Source organism: Battus philenor, unplaced genomic scaffold, assembly GCF_028537555.1.
Source record: "Battus philenor isolate CCGP_79_NKW_IND1 unplaced genomic scaffold, ilBatPhil1.0.hap1 SCAF_10, whole genome shotgun sequence".
Classification (NCBI taxonomy): Eukaryota; Metazoa; Arthropoda; class Insecta; order Lepidoptera; family Papilionidae; genus Battus; species Battus philenor.
In genome coordinates this window covers 14,188,088-14,209,453 of record NW_027181662.1, presented here as the reverse complement: position 1 = coordinate 14,209,453, position 21,366 = coordinate 14,188,088, and the positions used below count along the sequence as shown (strand labels likewise).

Sequence of the window (21,366 nt, the reverse complement as noted above, 5' to 3'; positions counted from 1 at the left end):
ACCGTATTGATTTAAAAAGACAAATGTTTTTGATTCTGAAAGTTAATACAGTTATTATTAATTAATGTACCGTAAAAAAGTCAGATATTGACTGTAAGTGGCAAAAATGGCAACGTAACTGCTTCATGTAGTACCAATTGTAAAAACATCAAAGCCTCCAACTTATTACATGAAGCCATTGTTTCTGTTTTTCGATACTGTTACATTCGCCGTTGTGTGACATGCTATAAAACATCTGATTGTTATGCAACATCGTTTCTTGCTTCTTCGTTGTTATTCGGTTCCTCGTGTAACATGATCTGCACGTCCGTCTATAGTTTCTAGAGCGTAATTTATTTCAATTAATGTTTATATCTGTGAACTATATGTGACTCGACGTCTTCATCTTCGTTCTACTTTACTATATTTGACAATTACATCACTGTACCCTACTGACATTATGACAATATCAAATGAAATAGATTGACCCATATTGGTACAGTAGATGGCAGGTTCTCTTGAACAGATCTTAGATAGACGATGTCAGAATAAGTGAATGTAAGCATTCAAATTTATGCTATATGTAAGCCATACAATTTTCTTAAAGTTCTTCACTTTCTTCCCACATATCTTCCGTGTTCCATTATAACAATGTCGCTTAAGATGAAAGCAACGTATTTATAATAACATTATAATGTACACTGACACTTTCATCGGCGAACAACTTGAATTCCAACTTGGACTGGATTACCTCGAAGGAAAAATTGATCTGGGTTATGAATCTCAATCTGGAACCGAACATTTAGCGTCACAGATTTATATTATGCAGAATTTGTACGGATCTTATCAAACAAAATGATTCTAATTTTTGACCTGAGGCCTTGTTATTCTACTTTGCTAGTAAACCAGTAATGAGCGCAGTTAGTGGAAAGCGCAAGTCATCGTCATCATAATTTCAGCTTTAAGATATCCGCTGCTGGTCAAATCCTTCCCCCCCGATTTCCTATAGGATCGGATCTTGAACAAGATCGTCTGCGCACCTTGTGAACGGACGTCCTGTGTTGCGCTTGCCAATCCTTGGTCTCTCCAGAACCTTAAAGCCCCGGCAGCCATCAGTTCTGCGCGCTGTGGCCTTCCATTTGCCACTTCATCTTCTCAATCCGCTAGGAGGTACCTCGGTTACTTTCAATCGCCTACGAAACCTTCATCCCTGATACGTAACGATTCCTCCGATTAACCTTTACTCCTATCAATCGCTTCCGCAACGCAGATATCCGAACTGTTACTCGGTGTCAACCATTGGGTCGTTTTTAGCGTGGCCTGCTCACGTGCAGTTCAATTTGCCTTTCAACTGAACTGTATAGATCACTTTTGTTCGTGTACAGATTTTTTATTCCTGATTATCCTGGAAATCCTGAGCATAATTCCTTCGTGGATTGCTGAACAACTTTGAGCTTGTAAATGAGTTATAGAGAGCGAATATGTATAAATAATACTCTGGATTTTGAAATTAAAATGATTTCGACTTGATTTATTGTCCAAATCGATAATATTTTCTTATTTATTTTAAACATATTGCGTCAATTGGATATCGCATCCTGTATGCGCCAATGCGTATTTATCGTAAAGACGATTAATGCCGGCAGATTTAACATCCGCTGTCGCTGGTTACATCCCGCTCGAGAAGACCTTGGGCGCTGGCTAATTCTGTCTCAGTTTTACTGTCTTACAGTGCTATCCGTTTTTCATTAATCCAATTAATTGTTCATTGTATTGAATTAATCCGATAGTGTCTTGAGTAAAAAGCGATCTTTGGTCTCTTTCACTTGTGACACAATAAATAGTAGAATAACGATTACTGTACAGCAGAGTTCCCCAAACTTTTTTGTATCGTAGACCCCTTGCCATGTTTTTCCGTGTTGGGTAGACCCCCTACTTACCTGATATTGATTTCCTGTAAATTTCTAACTGTAGTGAAGTTTAGTGTTAAAAACTTAAATTAAAAATACATGTTAATTTATACATTTATTAATTAAAAACTACTCAAAATAAAATTTTGTATCTGTTATGTAAAATATACGTAACATATTAATAATTTTTTCCTTCATAGGTACTATTAGAAATAATGTAAATGTTTTGATATTATAAGATAGTATGATGTAAGTAAATTGGTACTATCAGTGTATGTGTTGAGATCCTCTATCGTGGACCCCCATTTTCATTTCATGGATCCCCAAATTTTTTTTCGCTGACGTAGACCCCTTGCAGGTTGTCATAGACCCCTAGGGGTCGATACCGCGGGTCCACTTTGGGAATCACTGCTCTGCAGCAATATTTATTATATGATTATTTAACAATAAATATCTGCCTAACTTATATATTTAGATAATTGGTTTATCTCAATCAGTTATTCATCTGTGAATATGAGACCGCTAGGTTTTTGTGTGGTGACTATATACCGGGAAGCGCAGAGCAGTATATCCATCTAGAACATGGTTGCACAGACTTATTAAGACTAGGTGCCACTCGGGCAAATCATAAACTAATGGCGGGCCGGCCGCCAGAAGTATAGGCAATTAAATTTTTTTGGTTTTATTCTGGAATAGAATTCAATATTTTTCGAATGTACGAGAGTATTATTTTTGCTGTCGGCGGGCCACCAGTATTAGACCGGCGGGCCGCGGTCTGTACATCCATGATCTAGAAGATGAACAGATGATATTGTTGGGGTCATCGGAAAACGTTAGATGCAGACCCCTTCTAACCGATGTTATGGAAAACATTAAAATAAAACTGCTTCGGAGAAAAAGGTTTTGTATGTATATAGGTGTGTCAAAAGCGTTTCTGTTAGCTTGGATGACTTGTTTGCATAGGCACAATTCTGCCTTATCTCCCAAGGTTTTTTTTCAAAAGGGTCATCGTAAATCTTATTAAAAATTTAATTAATAAACAGTTCTAGGAAAATTTCCAAAAAAAATTGCAGAGTAAACCAGCCGAGTGTTTATTAGAAACCTTAGTATGTAATCAAACGCGTGCTGCATGTGAAAATGCATCAGCATTTGAAAAGCATCAATTTGTTTGTATAGTTTAATTTCTCTAAATAAATCATTTTTTAAAACAAAGGTTTCTTTAAATAGATCCACTGACTTGAGGTGATTTGCGATGATTACTATATAAATAGATAAAATCAAAACAACTGTGTCTATACTGCCAAACTTAGACATCAACAAAAACTAAAAAAGGCGTGTATGTGATGTTACATAAAATCTTGTAATGTAATAATAGACTGACATTTTTTCTAGGGCCAAAAGTTCTTAGAGGCAATGACAATACGAAGTCCAAAGTGCTAGTGTGTATATTAATTGTCTATTTGTTGTAATTGATGTGCTGCTAGCCGGTCTAGGCTTTGGACAGCTTCATCGAAATTGAGCCCGTGGAAACAGAGGTCCACGGACTAAATATTTTACGTTGGGGATCGTACCCCAATTACGACGAAGACGTCTACACGCGAAAGACTACAACCGTATAGGTATATAGTGTAATGAGTGGGGTGTTGAGTATATAGCACGAAGAGAGGACAACTCAGTGATTGGGAGAGACACGGGCCTCTCCGGTGTATATTGATCAAACTTAGCCCATATTTGTACCGATTCTTAAAACTATGAAAACTATATTCAACCAATAACAACCGTCGGCCAATAAAGCGAGAAGAATAGAGCGCTCTCTTTCGCTCGACGTAAATGTAAAAAACGCTCTGGCGAGGGATTCCCCTGCTTACGATGTCGTATTGGCTCCTACATATTTAAACATTAAGTTAAATCATCTCTTAGACTGCGACAGGCAGATTTGAAATTACGTAGTTAGTCTGTGATAGCTAGTTATAAAAAAGTAACTTTTTGTACACAAAATGTTAGAAGAGTAGTAAGTTAGTCAGCATTGAGTTCAGAAATGATCATAGTAAATCATTAATCATGATTAAAATAAAACTTAGATTAAGCTAACGTGTTGTTATTAAGAAAGTGACGCATGCCGCAATGCAGCTGCGGTTTATTGACCCGTTGCGTTTTCTAGAATTTTATTCAGGTTAGCCAGCGACCGACATGTCCATCGCGCCACATATGACCGATAATCGCGCTTCATAAATTTAGAATGCAGAGGTATTAGTTTCAGGTTTATAAGCTTTAGTGTTTGGCCTAGCTATCAATGGTTTCATAACAAATAACGTAATAGTAAATGAAAAAGCAATATCAAAATTTATTGTTTACCTGCAGACATACGTAGTGCCTTAAGTGATCGCTCTGTAGCATTCCCGTAAAAAAAATAAACTGATGTAACATATCAAAGAGTGATCGCTTTATGAAGGATGATTATAAATAGATGTAAAATCATTTAAGTCTTTGGGTGACAAATCAGCTATACCAATATTAATAGCTTTTACACCTATGTAAGAAAAGGACCAATATTTAGCCACTTCCGCACATGCAGAGGTAGTCGTGCAACAAAGTGCACCGCCCGCCAGCCCAGTCTCTGTGTTTGGCACTAATCGGTGTAACATAACTCCTGAAGATGCCCCGTGGAGGAGTGAAACTAGTGTTAAGTGATTTGACTGTGGCAGTTGTGTAATTCGCATTGTTTGCCGCATACGCATTTATCAGCGGGCTGGCGGGCGGTGCACTTTATTGCACGACTACAACTGCATGTGCGGAAGTGGCTAAATATTGGTCCTTTTCTTACTTAGGATGGACTTCCATAAGGTAACGCCTGATTCCATTAAATATTTTACATCTATAACCAATGAACATGTATTAATTATTAATGTTGCTTTGATGTCTATATCACAAACAGTCGAAGTAATATTTATTTACTTTATATAAGATTCCAAAGAAGTTATTGGTTTTAATATTTTTTGTCGTTATACATCGAGTTTTTCTGTTATCCAAAATTGTATGAAAAATCTTTAGTGGCTACCACTAGCCTGGAGAAACAACGTGATTAGGTCCGCCACTAGGTGAACTGACGACATAGTCTTTGAAGTAGACCTATACCTTGCAGAAAGCATTTTTCAATTATATTATATTAATTTAATCAGCCAATACTTTTATCTGGTCAACCGTAAAAAGATAGGTCATAACACTTCCTTATTTTAGTATCATTATATTATCTGTATTCATTTCGGTATAAATTTGTAATCCTTGTAGATTTAAATTTAAGTCACGCCCCATTACTGAAGATTACATTTATGTATATATTTTATGTTAGAAATATAACCGATCATATATTTGTACAAGTTGCTTATCAATTATGTATTAAACCACCGGGTTGAACGGTCGCACGAGTAGATCTATTAGATTTCTAGGAAGTTATCACTGCAGATAATTGCGCGGAGGCCGACGTAGTGGTCACTTGTTTTCATCAACAGTGCATTATCATTTTTACGGACCGCTCGAAATATCTCTTTTGGCAAAAGAGATCACACGTTGTTTCCCAATACTATCTAATTTGTAAACATTTTTGGACTCTATTTTTTTTACCGTTGTCTTCTGTATTGTTATGAAACCACGACAAGACAGTAGAAGTTTTTTTTTATGGCCCCCGCTATTGGGGGCCTCTCGTACCCCTATCTTTGGTGGGACAGGGATTTTATTGGCAATTAAATTTTTTCACATAATTTTTTATTTTCTCTCTCTTCTTTCATACTTTACTTTCTCTTTCGGTCTATTATCTATCTTTCATGCTACATTTCTGCTTTCTTTCCCTTTTGCTCTGTTCATGTATCATTCTTTCCTTTTTTCTTTTTACATTTTCAATTTACATTTTTATTTAACATTTTTATTACTTATATCCTATAATTATTTTCTCTCACAATTTTATGTATCATTTTGGTTCTATTTTGTCTTTTTTTATCTATTTATTTACTGTGCTTTTTGTTTATTTCTATCGCACTTTTTGCGATTTTTTTGCAGAGGGATACGAATGACTGTTTATCTTTTCCGCCTATCAGGGAGGCTATTGACTCCTCCCTGATTTTAACCCTAGGACAGTAGATGATGACTTGTGTAATGCTATAGCATATAAGTTACATAGATCCACAAGAAAATTTAACGGATCCATGTTTCCAAGGCGAGTCGAATGTCTTTAAGAAAAGCACGTGTAAGAGTAGCGTCAGGGACTCTACGATCGTCGCGTTTAGTGCAGCGTTCGGAAACGTTCAATATTAAGAGAGCGAGAAAGTCGCCACAAACTACCTAAGTGGCATTTGCAGATTCCGCGGTTTGTATTGAAACAGCGCACTCTGCACTTAGCTTAAAAAGTCTTTCAAAGTAGAGTTTCAACGGCTCCCTGAAGTCTTTACAATTGCGCCCATAAATGCTACAATTTATGGATTTTAGGGGTCGAACTCTACGACCAACTTTTACAAGCCAGCACGGCGCCGGCATTGCGAAGTAACATGCTAACATGACTGCACTGCGTATTTTTTTATTTCAATTGTCTTATGTATACAAATGGTACTTAACAAAAAAAAATTACAATAAAAAAGAAAGTTGGCTTCTGACTTACTCTCCCTTCTTGAAGACTCAGGCGGTGCAGTTGTTAAGCGGATGATGTTTGCTAATTCTAATTCGCCGACTGCTATATATGTCTTATAAAGGCTCTTCCAGTATTGCCCGGATTTTTTTTGTTAAAAAAATTAAAATCATAAGGAAAGTATTTTGGTAAGCCAAGAGTCTGTAAATTTGTCACATTAACATGTCCAAATATGCGGAAAATAAAAAAAATCATTCAAATTTTCGAGTAAATATTTGTGGTTTTTCTAAATACGTTTTATTACTTCCAGTTTAGTGCCAAACACAGATTCTGTGTTTATACAGAGAAGGCACTGTTCGACTTGCTGAAATATTTACATGTGACGCAATATGGTTGTCGTACAACATAATTTTGTGCTTTCTTCCGACCCCTTACTTCATAATTGGCGATTACGTTACAATTTATACTTACCCATCTCATTCGCGTCACGTTATTCAAAATGTCAGACACTTTCACTGTATATGCTTTCTTAGACGAGATCTATGTTGCGCGCCGCTGGCTGCGGCAGTTACGTTTATCGCATGTTACATATGTTTATTACTATGATTATTACACCAACTATATTTCACTGAGATCCGGCCTCGGTTGAAAGGGAACCTTCGTCTACATTTTCATCTTATGTAAGTAAAACAATCGTCGAAATAAAACATAACGAAATCAACGTTCTAAATTCAAAAAGTTTTCACTAATATTTTTTTTAATAAAAATATAGTTGGCGCTACACCGAAGAGGTTAACAATTTCATCAAGGAGGTCGCTACTGTATTTCAACTAAAAATTCGGCAAAGTTTCAGTTTTCCAGATGACGTATTGATATAACATTCTTATATAATATTCTTAATTACATGCAAAAGGCGTAGACGCGTCGTAAACAATATTATATATAACTTGACTCTGACAATAAATTGCTATCTGGGGTTTATTATTCAAAACAATATTAACACATTCCATGCCTTGTGGGGCGTATACGACCCCTGCTGCACTTTCCGTTCAGGATATTTGCAGTTCTCATTGAAAAATGAAGGATACAAATGAATTGTAGGGTCCAATATAGATAACTTCACATCACGCATGCGCGTACGTAATGCTCAATAAAATTTAATAATTTTTCCAGGTAATTATAGTTTCGCAGTATTGAAAAAGTGTAAAGCGTACATCTTAAACGACTTTTTTATTTTTAAACTGCGAGTCGTATATGCCCCACGTGGCCTGAATGGAAAATCTTTAAAAATTAACTTGACACGGAACGTTTTATTAACTCCCTTCACGTTGAACACCTTGAAGATGTTATTTCAAACAGTTACAGTATAGTTCCTGACCAGCGCTTCTCAACCTTTTGAACATATTTTCTATATACTTCTATCACTAGCATATGTATTCGATTAGTTTAATTTTTACAAGGTTGACTGGCATGTGCATTCACAGTGATATCTCCGACAGGTAAACTCTACGAATCTACGTTTAAATATGTGCGGAAATCTATTGTAAGTAGTCGCCTAGTGGATCAAAGAACTCTTGTTGTCACCTGAATGCGGGTGACGAGGAATTATGGGAACCTTTACTGTCACCCCAACATAAGTGACATGGCAGTCAATTTGTGAATTTCTGACTTAAGATAATTAAGGATAGAACCTAAATATATAAGTAACGGATGATTGCACAGAGTACAATAGAGTACATGCGGTAATAAGAGACAATGAATAAAACGATACTAGTACTTGCGTTTGTGATACTTCCGTCGTTCTGTTACCTTCCGTTGTGCGATACTGAACGACCACCAATTGTACTCGACCGTAACACTGATCATAATGCAGTAGACATATATTTTATATCTACTAGCTGTCTTCCGCCCGTTTCGCGTGGCCTGAACTGCCTTTTGTGGTTTTAATTATTTGTCATAAATAATGCTGTTTTTCCGTATTACAATGCTCCATTTGTAAAACATACTGTGATATATTATTGATAATTATTGTGTCTATATATATATACTTATCATTTAATAGTTATGGCTTACGTCGTGTGTTTTAGATCCAGTTTTGGATAAAGACCATATTGTACGCAATAAATAGCTGTTCCGTATAAGGAACGATTAGAAAGTAGCACCATCACTTCCCTTCTTCTTTTATGACGGTGGATGTCGACTGCAAGGTCTAGACCTTCCCCAATCGCCACGATGACAGGTGGGAAGTCCTGGATGCGCTGCCCGTAACCAGCGATTACCCACGACCTTAATTATGTCGTCGGTCCAACTAGTCCATTTCAGACGAGCAATTCTTCGAGTTACGTCGGTGATCTTTTTTGATTCGATCACCCACCAAAACTTCGAGCACACTCCACTCCATTATTTTTTTTTTTGATGACATTAGTCTTCTTAATGACTGATAAAAAACGCCGCCGCAAATTCCTAGATTATTGCTGGAAAGTTGTTAAGTATAGGTTATAAACTAAAATAAAGATTAGATCAAAAAAAAACGACAGGTAACGTAAAATAAATTAGAAATTAGGAATTTGAAAGTTAGGTCTAATAGATCAATTCAAAATCACTTACGAATTGCCAATCAGCATAAAATATTGGCATTGTTATCCCTATATGAATTTATCACAGGCTCGGAAGGCAGTTCTGCTGAGTAGAGCCAGCGAGAAACTCAACACTTGCTCTTTATAAATATAGTTTTATAAACAGTGCTTGCATAACGTGGTTTATTCGCATAGTGGTCGCTAATATAACCACTGTACATGGTTTATAAATTTAAGCTAATTCGCTTATCTATTTTTATTTCACGGCATGACGTGTAGTTAGACTTTGAAGCCAAAAATGATGTTAGATAAAGTTCTGAAAGACGAGAGCTCGCGCCGAAGCGGTCTCACTCCAGTTGCAGCTAAATTCCGAGCACTTTCACTGGCGACTAATGCATACTTTCTTGTTTAATGACCGGCGCTCGGTGCGATACCGGCGTTCGACTCGTTATTTTTTTAATAGTTATTAATATTCATTACATACAAAAAAAAAGCATAGTATAAATAAATATAACTCACTAACTGCCTCGATATACTACGTACTGTCAAAAGTTACTTATTGCTGTTCGATTGGAAATATAAAACATGTATTGGATTAGTAAACAAAGATAACATACAAAATGAGTGTGTTACTCGGTGCACTTGACCTTGTTAACGTCGTCGGAACGCTGCTGTCAATTCAATACCGAACTTTATATCCTTTCACTGTGGAATTATTTTACAAATTTGTTATGTGTATAACTATACATATGCAAGGGCTTACTAGATGCTTATAAACTTGCATCGTCTTCATGTTATTAGATGTCAACTGCCCTCTCTCGTATATTTAAAAAAGAACCAGTTGGAAATGATCTGTATCCATCGTATCAAAACGACTTTAAAAAGGTCGTATATCCTCCTTGCTTGACGACAGCCTCCGTGGTCTTCACTCCAGAACCTTAAGACCTCGACAGTCATCAGTTCTGCACGCTGCGGCCTGTTCACTGCCACTTGCCAATCCCCTGGATTATGCTGATCACCTTCGTTCATCTACGGATCTCTTCACTTTTGATTTATAACCTTCACTCCGACCAAACTTCTGAAACTCCCTAACTCTAACATTTAACTGTACGTTTATAAAAACGAACGTTCTATTTTTAACCGCTTCCTGCGCCTCGTGTTATGTCAAAGCTCTCCCGAACTGTCACCCGATGTCACGCATAGGGTCGTCTCATGCGAGCCAATCCATCACCTCTAGCGTTAGCATAGAGACCATTATTGGATGTATAACAATATTATTTTTGTTAAGAGGGGTTCCTACTGGAATAGATATATTTATTTTGGTATATTAATACCGTCTTCATGGCAGTTGCTTATTAAGAACACTTACTATCCAACGTATATTAAATTATTAAAGTTATATTTACATTGATGATAACAATTGCGAAAATAAGTTTCATAAGTGTATTTCAAATACAACGAATATACTAATTATTACAGGTAATTGTCATAATATCTGATGAGCGCAGCGTTAAATTATTTCATATCTTCCGTCAAATGAAATTGATGAAACAAAAGAGATTAAATAATAAAAATAAAAAACGTAAACAAATCAATTAGAATTATCATTCACACGTGGTTTTTGATTGATATATGAATTCGATTATTCTCTCCTAGGCTGTTATGTAGCATCGATAAAATTTAATTGAATTATAGTATCTTGCGATTCTAGAATATGTTTCATTCATTCGTGATTCAAACATTTTAGTAACAAAAATCTTTCCCGTTTAAAAATTTTCCGCAAAAAGAAGTATTACACCATGTCGAGTATCACTCGACAGTGGAGCTTGTGGAACAAAATCAGTGTCGAGTGACACTCGACATTGGAGTGGAAAGGGTTAAAATAATTATATTCATTACTTGAATTGTAAATCGTACGGAGGTGCATATCGTCTCCTCCCCCTCCGCTCATTATTTTACAATAGGAGCCGATTAATCTATTCGTAATAGCAAAGTTGCCATAAACGAAAGCTTTGATTGTGATTCGTGATGAAAAGTAATTAGTCACTATTTTCAAATAGCGGGCGCTTCACTTAACGCACGTTGAAGTTGGGCTCGCGTTTGGCAGCGCATCGACCTCGGCGTGCGCTTTGGTTTATGTAATGCGGTTCATTGACTGCCCACTATATGGATATTTGGCTATTGTCTATAGGCACGTTTTGTGAGCTTGCGTGTGAGCTTTTGTCCTTATTCTTTACGATGTTTTGTAGCATAACTGTGTTATATATTTTGTATTAGTTACATAGCTATGGTCTTTTGCTTATTAATGGGAAAACAATTATTTTTTTTTCTTAATATTGACCATATAGAACTAACACTGATCTATAGTGGATTATAATATGTCTGGAGATGCACATAAAATAACTAGTCAATTAATAATAGGAAAAATAGAATAAGAAAAGTGTTGTAATTTATTAAGAAAGCACAACCCAAAGAAAACTGTGATAAAAAAATAGAATATGTATATAAGAGTAATAAGATGATGGAAGGAAGGCGATGAAAGCAAGAAGGAATGAAAGATATTGTGATGGAAATAAGGTAAGAATAAAAGAAATTGAGAAGTATGACAGTGAGTGAAAACTAAAGATGAAAAATCTGAAAAACTTATTTGTAAACAAAAGACCCTGATCCCAACAAATTAGGGGTACGAGAGGCCTCCAATAGCGGGGGCCAAAAAAAATATATGTCTGGAGAAGAATGCTAGAAGATTCCATTAGAATCTAGAATAAAAGAAGCTTCTATAAGAGCATCCTTCAGTTTAAAGCTGCAGGGGTTTTGGTACGCTGATTTGAAAAGAGCCTACTTTTTTCTGATTTTTTTTTTGTGTACGTCGTAGAGAAATTTATTCTGTAATTAGTCTAGTTTAAACTTTGATAGAATTTATATAGTATTTGTTTTAATAAACTGTTTAAAATTAACCACTTCGGTATTAGCGTCGACTATATTCAACGACCACAGGCGAATGCGCGCAGCTGACTCTCACACAGTGATTTGTGATGTGAATGTTTTACATTACAAGCGGATATTACTTGCAATACCAGAAGACAGTGTTTGTTTAAATTTCAGTGTTTCAGTATGTTAAGTTTTATTATTATAAATGAAAAATTTATTGAACGGCTGCAGTATCTTTTCACCTAGCGTAGACGTGATATAGTAGCAATAAACAGTTTCAGGCTCCTGGCCAGTTGCAATTTCCAGAAATTTGTACTTGTAATAGTACCTGCCCGGCATGCTCGAGTGTATCTATAGCTGCAAGTAATTTGTGCATGCTTTGGTAATTTTATTATAAAAACTGCCGAAGAATAATCGTGGAGCGTACTTGGAAATCTGACCAAATAAGTTTTTTTTTTTCCTTTAGATAAAGAGAGTGCCGTTCGCGCCGAGACTATAGCACTATTGCTGTATAAATCTAATATATAAAATTCTCGTGTCACGGTGTTCGAACTTGAACTCCTCCGAAACGGCTTGACCGATTTTTACCAAATTTTATATGCGTATTGAGTATGTCTGAGAATCGGCTACTATCTATTTTCTATACCTCTAAGTGATAAGGGTGGTCCACCCCTAAATTTTATTTTTAATTTTTTAGACAATTTTTTTGGTTTTTATTTTATTATGATACAGCATACAAAAATACATACAAACCTAAATTTTCACCCCTCTACGATCAACCCTTATCTTACATTTGCGGGATCAGCTAGTATATTATATATACAATAACATACTGATACAACGCATTACGTTGTACTGTTGTAATTATACGAGTAACAAAGTGTAATTAAGTTAATAGTTAAAATTTTTTGGTTGACGACTAAAGTCCACGCTAGGCTGGTACGGCTTGGTGCTTGGTTTTAGTTGAAGTTGGTGATGTTAGCCCGGGGACTTTTACAGCTTCATCGGAACTGACATGCTTTAAGATGAGTGTAGTATTCTTGTATAGAATAATATATACTTTTCCAATTATATGTTTTTAATATTGGTTTTAAATTTCTTCAATGGTACATCTGAAATTGTAAAAATTTATTGTACGTACGTATATAATTTTGTGGTGCACCATAAATGATTTATTTAATCTTTGAAGACGAAAACTAGGTGTGAAACCTTTTTAAATGAGTATGAATGTTTTGGCGGACGAACGAAACATATTTAGATATATTTTAATAAGTATAATAAAATTTATCAGACAATAACTAGGCAAGAAACTCCAACAAGACTTACAAATATTTGTCTAACCCCAATAAATATATTTTTTTACAATTATGCGAATTTACAATTAAAAAAAATGTATTAAAGGTATTTTGTTATATAAATAATCAAATGGAGTGTCATAAAGAAATCTCCGGCGAAATGAGAGGAGAGGTACTCGGAAATCTTAGAGGGCTGTACGGAAGGCCACTGAGTCGGCGAAACTCGGTCAATGGCTCTCAAAGCCGAGCACATTGCGACCGGGATTGCTGTCTATACTATGGCACGTGGATACGACAATCCTTGCAAGGATATTCTTTATCTTTTTTTTTTGCCAGTATTTTCCTTTCTATCATGACACATATTGCAGATTCTAAGGGATGCAGGAGCGTCGAAACTATTTTTTATTCAGTTTTAAGGTTTTGTTTTAAAGCTTTTCGGGGCAGTTTTGTGCTAGATTATTTCTGACCGAAATAGATGTCGACATAAGCTAGGAACAATTATTTATTTTTATTGTTATCTCTTGTATGATATATCTCTTTGTCTATCTATAAGACTGTGATTGTCTGTGAGGGTAATAGAGTGTTTTTTCTCGTTAAAAGGATGGACAGAGACTTTATTATTCATAGAGTTAATAATATCTTAGTTTTAGTATTTATTCCGTCTTTCATACTACACATTTCCTTTCACACTTTTCTTTATTCCTCCTTCACAATTTCTTGTACACGTTTGTACACGCAAACTACCCATTATTAGTATTTTTTCCTTTTCCATACTATGGTTGTCTGTAAGAGATTGCCTTGTGTGATAAGACCGCCCATTGTACTTTTTTTGAATATTATTGTAAAACTTATTAAATGTATCTTAACGTGTACAATAAAGAATAATAAATAAAAAATATATCATTCTTTATCTTTTTCCGCACACCTTTTAAATGTCGCCTCTCATTCACAATACCCGTAATATTACAAATACAGTACAATTTACTCATTTTAGTTTTCTTTGGTTAACTTATGTGTCACATTTTGACAGTCATTTTTATGATTTTACGCTCTAATTTTATACATATGTTTTACTTTTCTTAGACTATAAGGTAATAGTATGTTACAAAGTGTTAAATTTAATGAAATAGTGACTCATTCTGACCAATCCGAAAAGTTACTATTTACAGTATTTTCTGAAAAGCTTATTTGAATTTATATGGGGTCGAAAGTTAGTGGAAATATTTAGAATAAAATTAAAACGAAATCTCCTCTGTACTCGACTGTACCGTCGTTACAAATTATCATTTCACAGTTCATTTCGTAAACAACGTAATCTCGGCACTGTGTAGCCTGCATCACTTCATTGAGTACAATCGTCAAGAAAAAATCCTTTAAAGAATCCGCGTCACGCTCCGGGCACTCTGCCAGCTTTCAAGGAATAGGAATAGAAATCTCAGAGCCATATTAATACCACATCCATAAATACAGCCGTAACTTTGCCTTGGAAAAAATAAACTGTTTTGAGAAAAGAACACTCATTTGTTTATGTGAGTTATGCTTCCGGTGGACTTGGAATGATAATTATTTATTAAATACTTTTTTAAACGTTTCTTTGGGAATTAGAAACATCAACGATTTTTTTTAAATATCGAACGCTTTGTTCTTTCGTATTTTGCGTACTTCCACATTAATATGTATATAGTATTTTGTACAGTTTTTTTTTTAAATACTCGTGCAGCTTGATTCAACTTTAACAAAGAGATCACACGTTCGAATGCTCGAAAGTTCTGGAAGCTCCGAAATTTTTTTGCCTAGAATACAGCAATGTTTGAAGCGGAAAGTGAAAAGTAGTATATAGTTTTGTTTTTAAAATCCAATATGGCCGATACTTGCTTTTGAAGGAACAATTTTTAAAATACGAGATGACCGTTGTTTCCTATATTATCTATGGTATGAATGAAATACCTTATTTAATTTATTTAACATGTTGGTTAATTAAAAAATTAATTATGGATTAAAAATAAATTTAATTTAGAAGTAGAAATTAATCTCGCTTACAAAGAGCGATTTAAATAAAGTTCTATTCTAATCTAATGGACATAACCTTCTGCCATTAACCCGAATGTTATCTCACTAGAATCTTATATAACTGAGATGATATTTCTTGTTTAGATATATTCTGTTACCGACTATACAAATATTTGTATTAATACGAAGAACTGGATCGCTTCCAATTTGGAAACCGTAGACATTTGAGTTCAAAACTACCAATTTACGGGATGGTTTTGTTATGGCCCCGTTTTTGGTGCCTCTTTTCACGTAATCTTTCATTTAGATTCTCATTCTATATCCGTAATGTGAAGTTTTCGTTCTTCTTTCATTACTTCATTCATTCGTTCCTTTTCACTCTTTTTCGTACATTTACGAGATGGTCTTATTATCTATAGTATAAATGTTAGACTGGCAAAATGTATTTCTTAAATAAACTACTCTCGAATCTTCAGGCGCCGCCGTTTAAATTTGAATAATATAAATAGCAAAGTAAAAATAGTATAACATAAATAGATAATATATTAGTATATAAGATATAAAGCTAAGATAGAAAGGGTAAAATCGATTAGAAGTAAATTAATTAGATATAAATAAGTGAAACAAATAAAACTTATGCCAGTAATTTTGAAAGAACACGCGTTCGTTGCGAAGCCCCGGTGTTAAAAATCACTCGTTTCCATTTGGTATTTAAAATGTATTATTTCTTTTATTACATGATAAATAATATTACATAAGCTAACTTAGAAAATGATAATATAAAAGTGATATTAAAGTATTGACATCCTATTGTCCTATTGTTTCTGAAGATGTTAATGCTATTAGCCTGTTAGTTCACGGAGCGGAAGGTTCCGTAAACTAGAATTATTGACACCTTTTGTAACCCAATAAAAAATTATTTTCATCTTATATCGTTACTATATAAAAATCTACAAATATGATGTTGTTGGGCGTACATTAGTTCGACAAAACGGCAACCAAAAAACATTTTCTATTCGTTAACTTGAACTTCTATTTTAACAAGACTTCAATAATAACGTGATATTATAGAGATACTAGCTGATCCCGCAAACGTTGTTTTGCAAAAAAAAAAAGTTTTTTATTAACAAATGTAAGATAAGGGTTGATCGTAGAGAAATGAAAATTTAGGTTTGTATGTATTTTTGTATGCTGTATCATAATAAAATAAAAACCAAAAAAATTGTCTAAAAAAATTAAAAATTAAATTTAGGGGTGGACCACCCTTATCACTTAGGGGTATGGAAAATAGATAGTAGCCGATTCTCAGACATACTGAATACGCATGTAAAATTTGGTAAAAATCGGTCGAGCCGTTTCGGAGGAGTTCAAGTTGAAACAACGTGACACGAGAATTTTATATATTAGATATTTTCATTTTAATAACTTATGTTATGCAACATTTTTCGTTTGATCACACCTAACACGCCTTTTTTTGGTTTTGATTGACGTCTAGTGTTTGCCAGTTACAGACAGATGTTTTAATTTACTCTATTGTATGTATGAGAAGTCGACGGATGTGGGTAACACGGGACCGTGGCCATCTGTAGGAGACATAAGCCCTGCTGTGGGATTCCATCGGTGATGATGATGATTGTATTGAACTTTTTTAATTTTTTCATCGTTTACGAGTTTCATTTGTGATATAATACAACAAGTTTTGGAGAAATATCATAACTAGGTATATTGATAAAACTTTATTATCGATCTAGAGCAGTTTCAAACCAAAAATATGTTTCACCGCCCTCGCTTTGTTCGATGAGTGCTCTTGTCGAATCTAATTCCGTTGTTATGAATATTCCTGACCCACTTTTCCCGGCTTTGTTTATTCCTCTCATACAGAGCAACGGTCGGTTTACGATCGGATTTTAGCTCCCGCATTCATAAAGTGCTTACTATATGGCTAAACGGACTTCGATTGTGACCATGGGATCTATACGTTACGCTTGTTTGCTACTGCAAATAAGTTTACAATACCCAGCGATAGATATTGCACATCGACCTTTGGAAAGAGATAATCGACTAATTTCGGCTTCGTAGAGCATTATACCTGTTCCACACTGCTGCCTATGATGCATGCTGCCGATGACGTTTTGTCAGTCGTTGTATTTCGTGCGACAGAGATAACGCTCTACGAAGCCGAAACTAGCGATTGTCTCTTTCCAAAAGTCGATGTGCAATATCTATCGCCGGGTATTGTAATATATTTTAAAGTTTGATTAGTTATAGGTGTAAAAGCTTTAAAGGGATGAGTGTATTATCAAGCAAGCTTATTTATTTATTTACTTATTAATACTTTCTCGTACACCATACACAATAAATACAGGAAAAAAAAGAAGTAATTCATATGGTACAAGAGGCGATCTCTACCAGACAACCTTTAATTGGAGATGAGAGACATGAAGGAGAGGGCAGTTTAGGATGTACGAACATACAAATACTTACATAATCACATATACACAGCGATATGTATATGTGTGTGTATTTATATTTATATATAAATATATATATGTATATATATATATATATATATATATATATATATATATATATATATATATATGCGTGGGAAAGATACAAATTAAATACGAATATCTAAGAGATGCTTTACAATATCCTATTATAAAGGTGGAGGACGTACTCTTTTACCATTTTTTTTAAATGCTGACAAGGATTTAGTGCATCTAATTGGTTCTGGTAGCTCATTCCATAACCTCATTTATTAGCTTAATGCCTATTTTCAATCACACCTATATAAAGTGATTACTTTAAACTCGGCAGTACAAATTACCTGATGTAGATATTAAACAATAATTAATTTTTATATGTAGAAAAAAAAATTTAAACTCAACTTACTGTATTACCATTATTAATTATTTCTGAAAACAGATTTTGGGATAGGTTGTATAATTCCTTGATTGTACAACCTATCCCTACATTAACCGTCTTTAAGGCTTTTCACAATAATTACTAATGGCTTAATCGATAGTATAAATGGACGACATAAAATTTTAAATTTGTATGGCGAACTTAAGAACTTTAGAAAGGTTCAGATGGGATATGGCAGATAAAAGGTTGAAAAACACTGGTCTAAAATGACTAGGTAAAGTTCCTAGTGTTTATCACTCCAGTGGAAATGTACCTAAAGATTTCGAATCTTGTCTCCGCCAATTCTTGAAGTCTGTTCTGGTTCAAGTTAACGAGTAGAAAATGTTTAATGGAATCAGGCGTTACCTTGCGGAAATCCATACTAAGTAAGTAAAGGACGAAGATGCCCCGTGAAGGGGTGAAACACGTGTTGAGTGATTTAACGGTGGCAGTTGTGTAATTAGCATTGTTTACCGCATACGCATTTATCAGCGGGCTGGCGGGCGGTGCACTTTGTTGTATGACTACCACTGCATGTGCGGAAGTGGCTAAATATTGGTCCTTTACTTACTTGCAATCTAGGAAGTTTATTGCTTCCTACTGGTCTTTTTGGGACCCTATAGGAGAGACTTATGTCCACAAGTGGACATCTTATCATCGAAATTATCATGGCGTATTAGTAGATAAGATATTATGAGTAATTATATATCAATTTAAATTTATCATTTTCGTGGGAAAATAGGGTGGTACATGATAAATTCACAAATATATACATTTTTCGAATAGATCATTCTAGTATATGTTAAAAAAGACAGCCTCTCATATTGTCTATCTACAGTCACAGATATTAACCAACACGACTCTAGTACCTGTAACTTTTCTCGCGTCAGCCAAAAACGATAATTAAAATTTAAGTGTTCAAACCAATGTACAATGTCATTAGTGTAACCAATAAAAAAAAGTTCGGTAGTGCAAGCATAAACAATGAGTGGCCGCGATTTCTACAAAGTGATGTACAAAAATAAATCGTCAAATAGAAAGACCGTGCATCACGTCACCAGCGGGGACATACTCGACAACGAAACAGAGTTCAACGCGAACCAGTTTAAACTCTTCGACGACTTCAGCACGGACCTCCGTATCAACTTCAGTGCTATTAGGAATTTCCACGAGGCTACGAGGTGCAGGAGGCGCGTGGATCCAGACGACTCCGGAATCGACGTCGAGAACGGGAACACGCTCGATGACATACCTTCTAGTAACGATAGAGACTTGGTAAGTTCTGTACGTCGTACTGATGTCTCAAGCGCCAACAAAACTGCAGATCAGGGGTGTCAAATTCGCGGCCCGATACGAACATTTTTACCGCCCTGTCAATATATCGAAGAAAATATCATGTACAATGCGATTAAAATAAGAATAGGACCGGCCTAGTGCCATGTTGTGACGTCACAACGGGAACTTGATATAGTGTGCAAAAAAAGCAATGTTAAAAAATAATACCAGTGGCTAAAGTCACTCGCTCGGTTACCTTCGAAGAAGTTTCCAAATGCTTAATGAAACTTCCAAATACATCACGCGATATATGAATATTGCCATCTGGCCATGGTACAATTCTTGCTTGTTTTAACTGGTCCAACATAATGGCACGTTTTTTCTCTTCCTCGAAGTACTTATCAACATTGCTGATAATCTCTCGAGCTCGCCGATGTAAAATACTACCTCTTTTGCTCATTGTAGAACAAATTAAACAATCAACAAAAACAATTATTATTATTTTTTTTATTTTATATATTTAATGCTGACCGTACTTATATGAGTGAAGTTAGCCGAGAGCCCGTCCTATTCTTATTTTAATCGCAATGTACGAGTTAAAATAAAAATATTTGTTTCTGTAAATCGATTTTTTGCGGCCCATCTAAAGTTAAGCATTAGCATTTAGCTTACGATAACTTTTGAGTTTGACACCCTTGCCTTTCACCATCCAGGATAGTATTACTCTTTGAACGTATCTTCTGGTAGGGCCTCTCCAATTGCAGATTGGCAGTGAAGACTTATAAATAATTTTTGTTCATGTATCTGTTTTGCATTATCGTTGTAATGTAATGTCCATTAATTTACAAATGTTTTGCAATAAATGCCAAGTTTTCCTGTAAATTTCAGAATACGACTAGATCACCGATTGTAATTCTTTGTTTCTATTGCGTTGCTTATATTTTATGCTAATACTAGAAATAAACAGAAATATATACAAAATTTTTCCGAACGATAATATTTTCAACATGTAAATAAAAATTGTTACATATTTTGACTACAGACCAGTAGTCGCTTTGTATATCTCTATCTATTAACAATTGTTATAATCAATAATTAAGATTAATCACCATTTACTGTTTAATAGTACATAGCCTTAACTATTAAACTAAAAACAGTGTATTTCACATTCTACCTAAACCTTCTAAGTAGGTAGATCCTACTTGTTGTCGTCGTATCAGCCTCTCTTAAAGATATTTATGGGTGGATATACCACTTCGCGGATTTCAATGTGGCATTACGGTACGTATAGGATGCTCCTGAGCATCTTCTTGAAACTTGTTTGCGATCACTCCTGTATAATTAATGCACAGAGTGTTAATTATATAAGATCCCGGAATCGAACTCGCGACCTACGTTCGCAAGTCTCAGTCCTCTACGCCGGACTACCACTGTTACATTCATCTTAAATAAGTGTGTGAAAGTGTTAACAAATAAAACAATGAAATATTGTATTTTATTGAAGTCATTATTTAACTTAATGCAATTCAAAAAGGTATTACACCATTACCTCACTTTGCGTCGTGGTTACGTTACAAAAAAAACACGACGCAAATTGAAACGCCGCAAAGTGAATTAAGATTTTCTATAGCAAACCATGTAAAGATCGAAGATAGGTTCCACGGTTACTAAAATACTACTTTTAAAAAAGAAAATTGAACAAAGTAAACATTTAAAAAACAAAAATAATGTAACTCTGCTAATAAATAAATTGGAATAATATTTAAAATTTTTGTAACCAGAAACAACACGTAAAAATTTATATAAATTTATTATTCTCTTTTAAAAAAATCACAACACACTACGTAATTGAAACTGAGCTCCAAAAT

At 34.8% G+C, this 21,366-nt stretch overlaps 1 protein-coding gene across 1 annotated transcript in view; it reads left to right on the top strand.

Annotated features, from left to right (window-relative positions):
* Positions 1–19,144: 19,144 nt before the first annotated feature.
* Positions 19,145–21,366, top strand: part of LOC137925230 (uncharacterized) — a 32,676-nt gene continuing 30,454 nt past the window's right edge. The window contains exon 1 of the mRNA XM_068768645.1: positions 19,145–19,498. Within this exon, the coding sequence (XP_068624746.1) occupies positions 19,208–19,498 (291 nt within the window). The 5' untranslated portion in view covers positions 19,145–19,207. The remainder of the gene's footprint in view (positions 19,499–21,366) is intronic.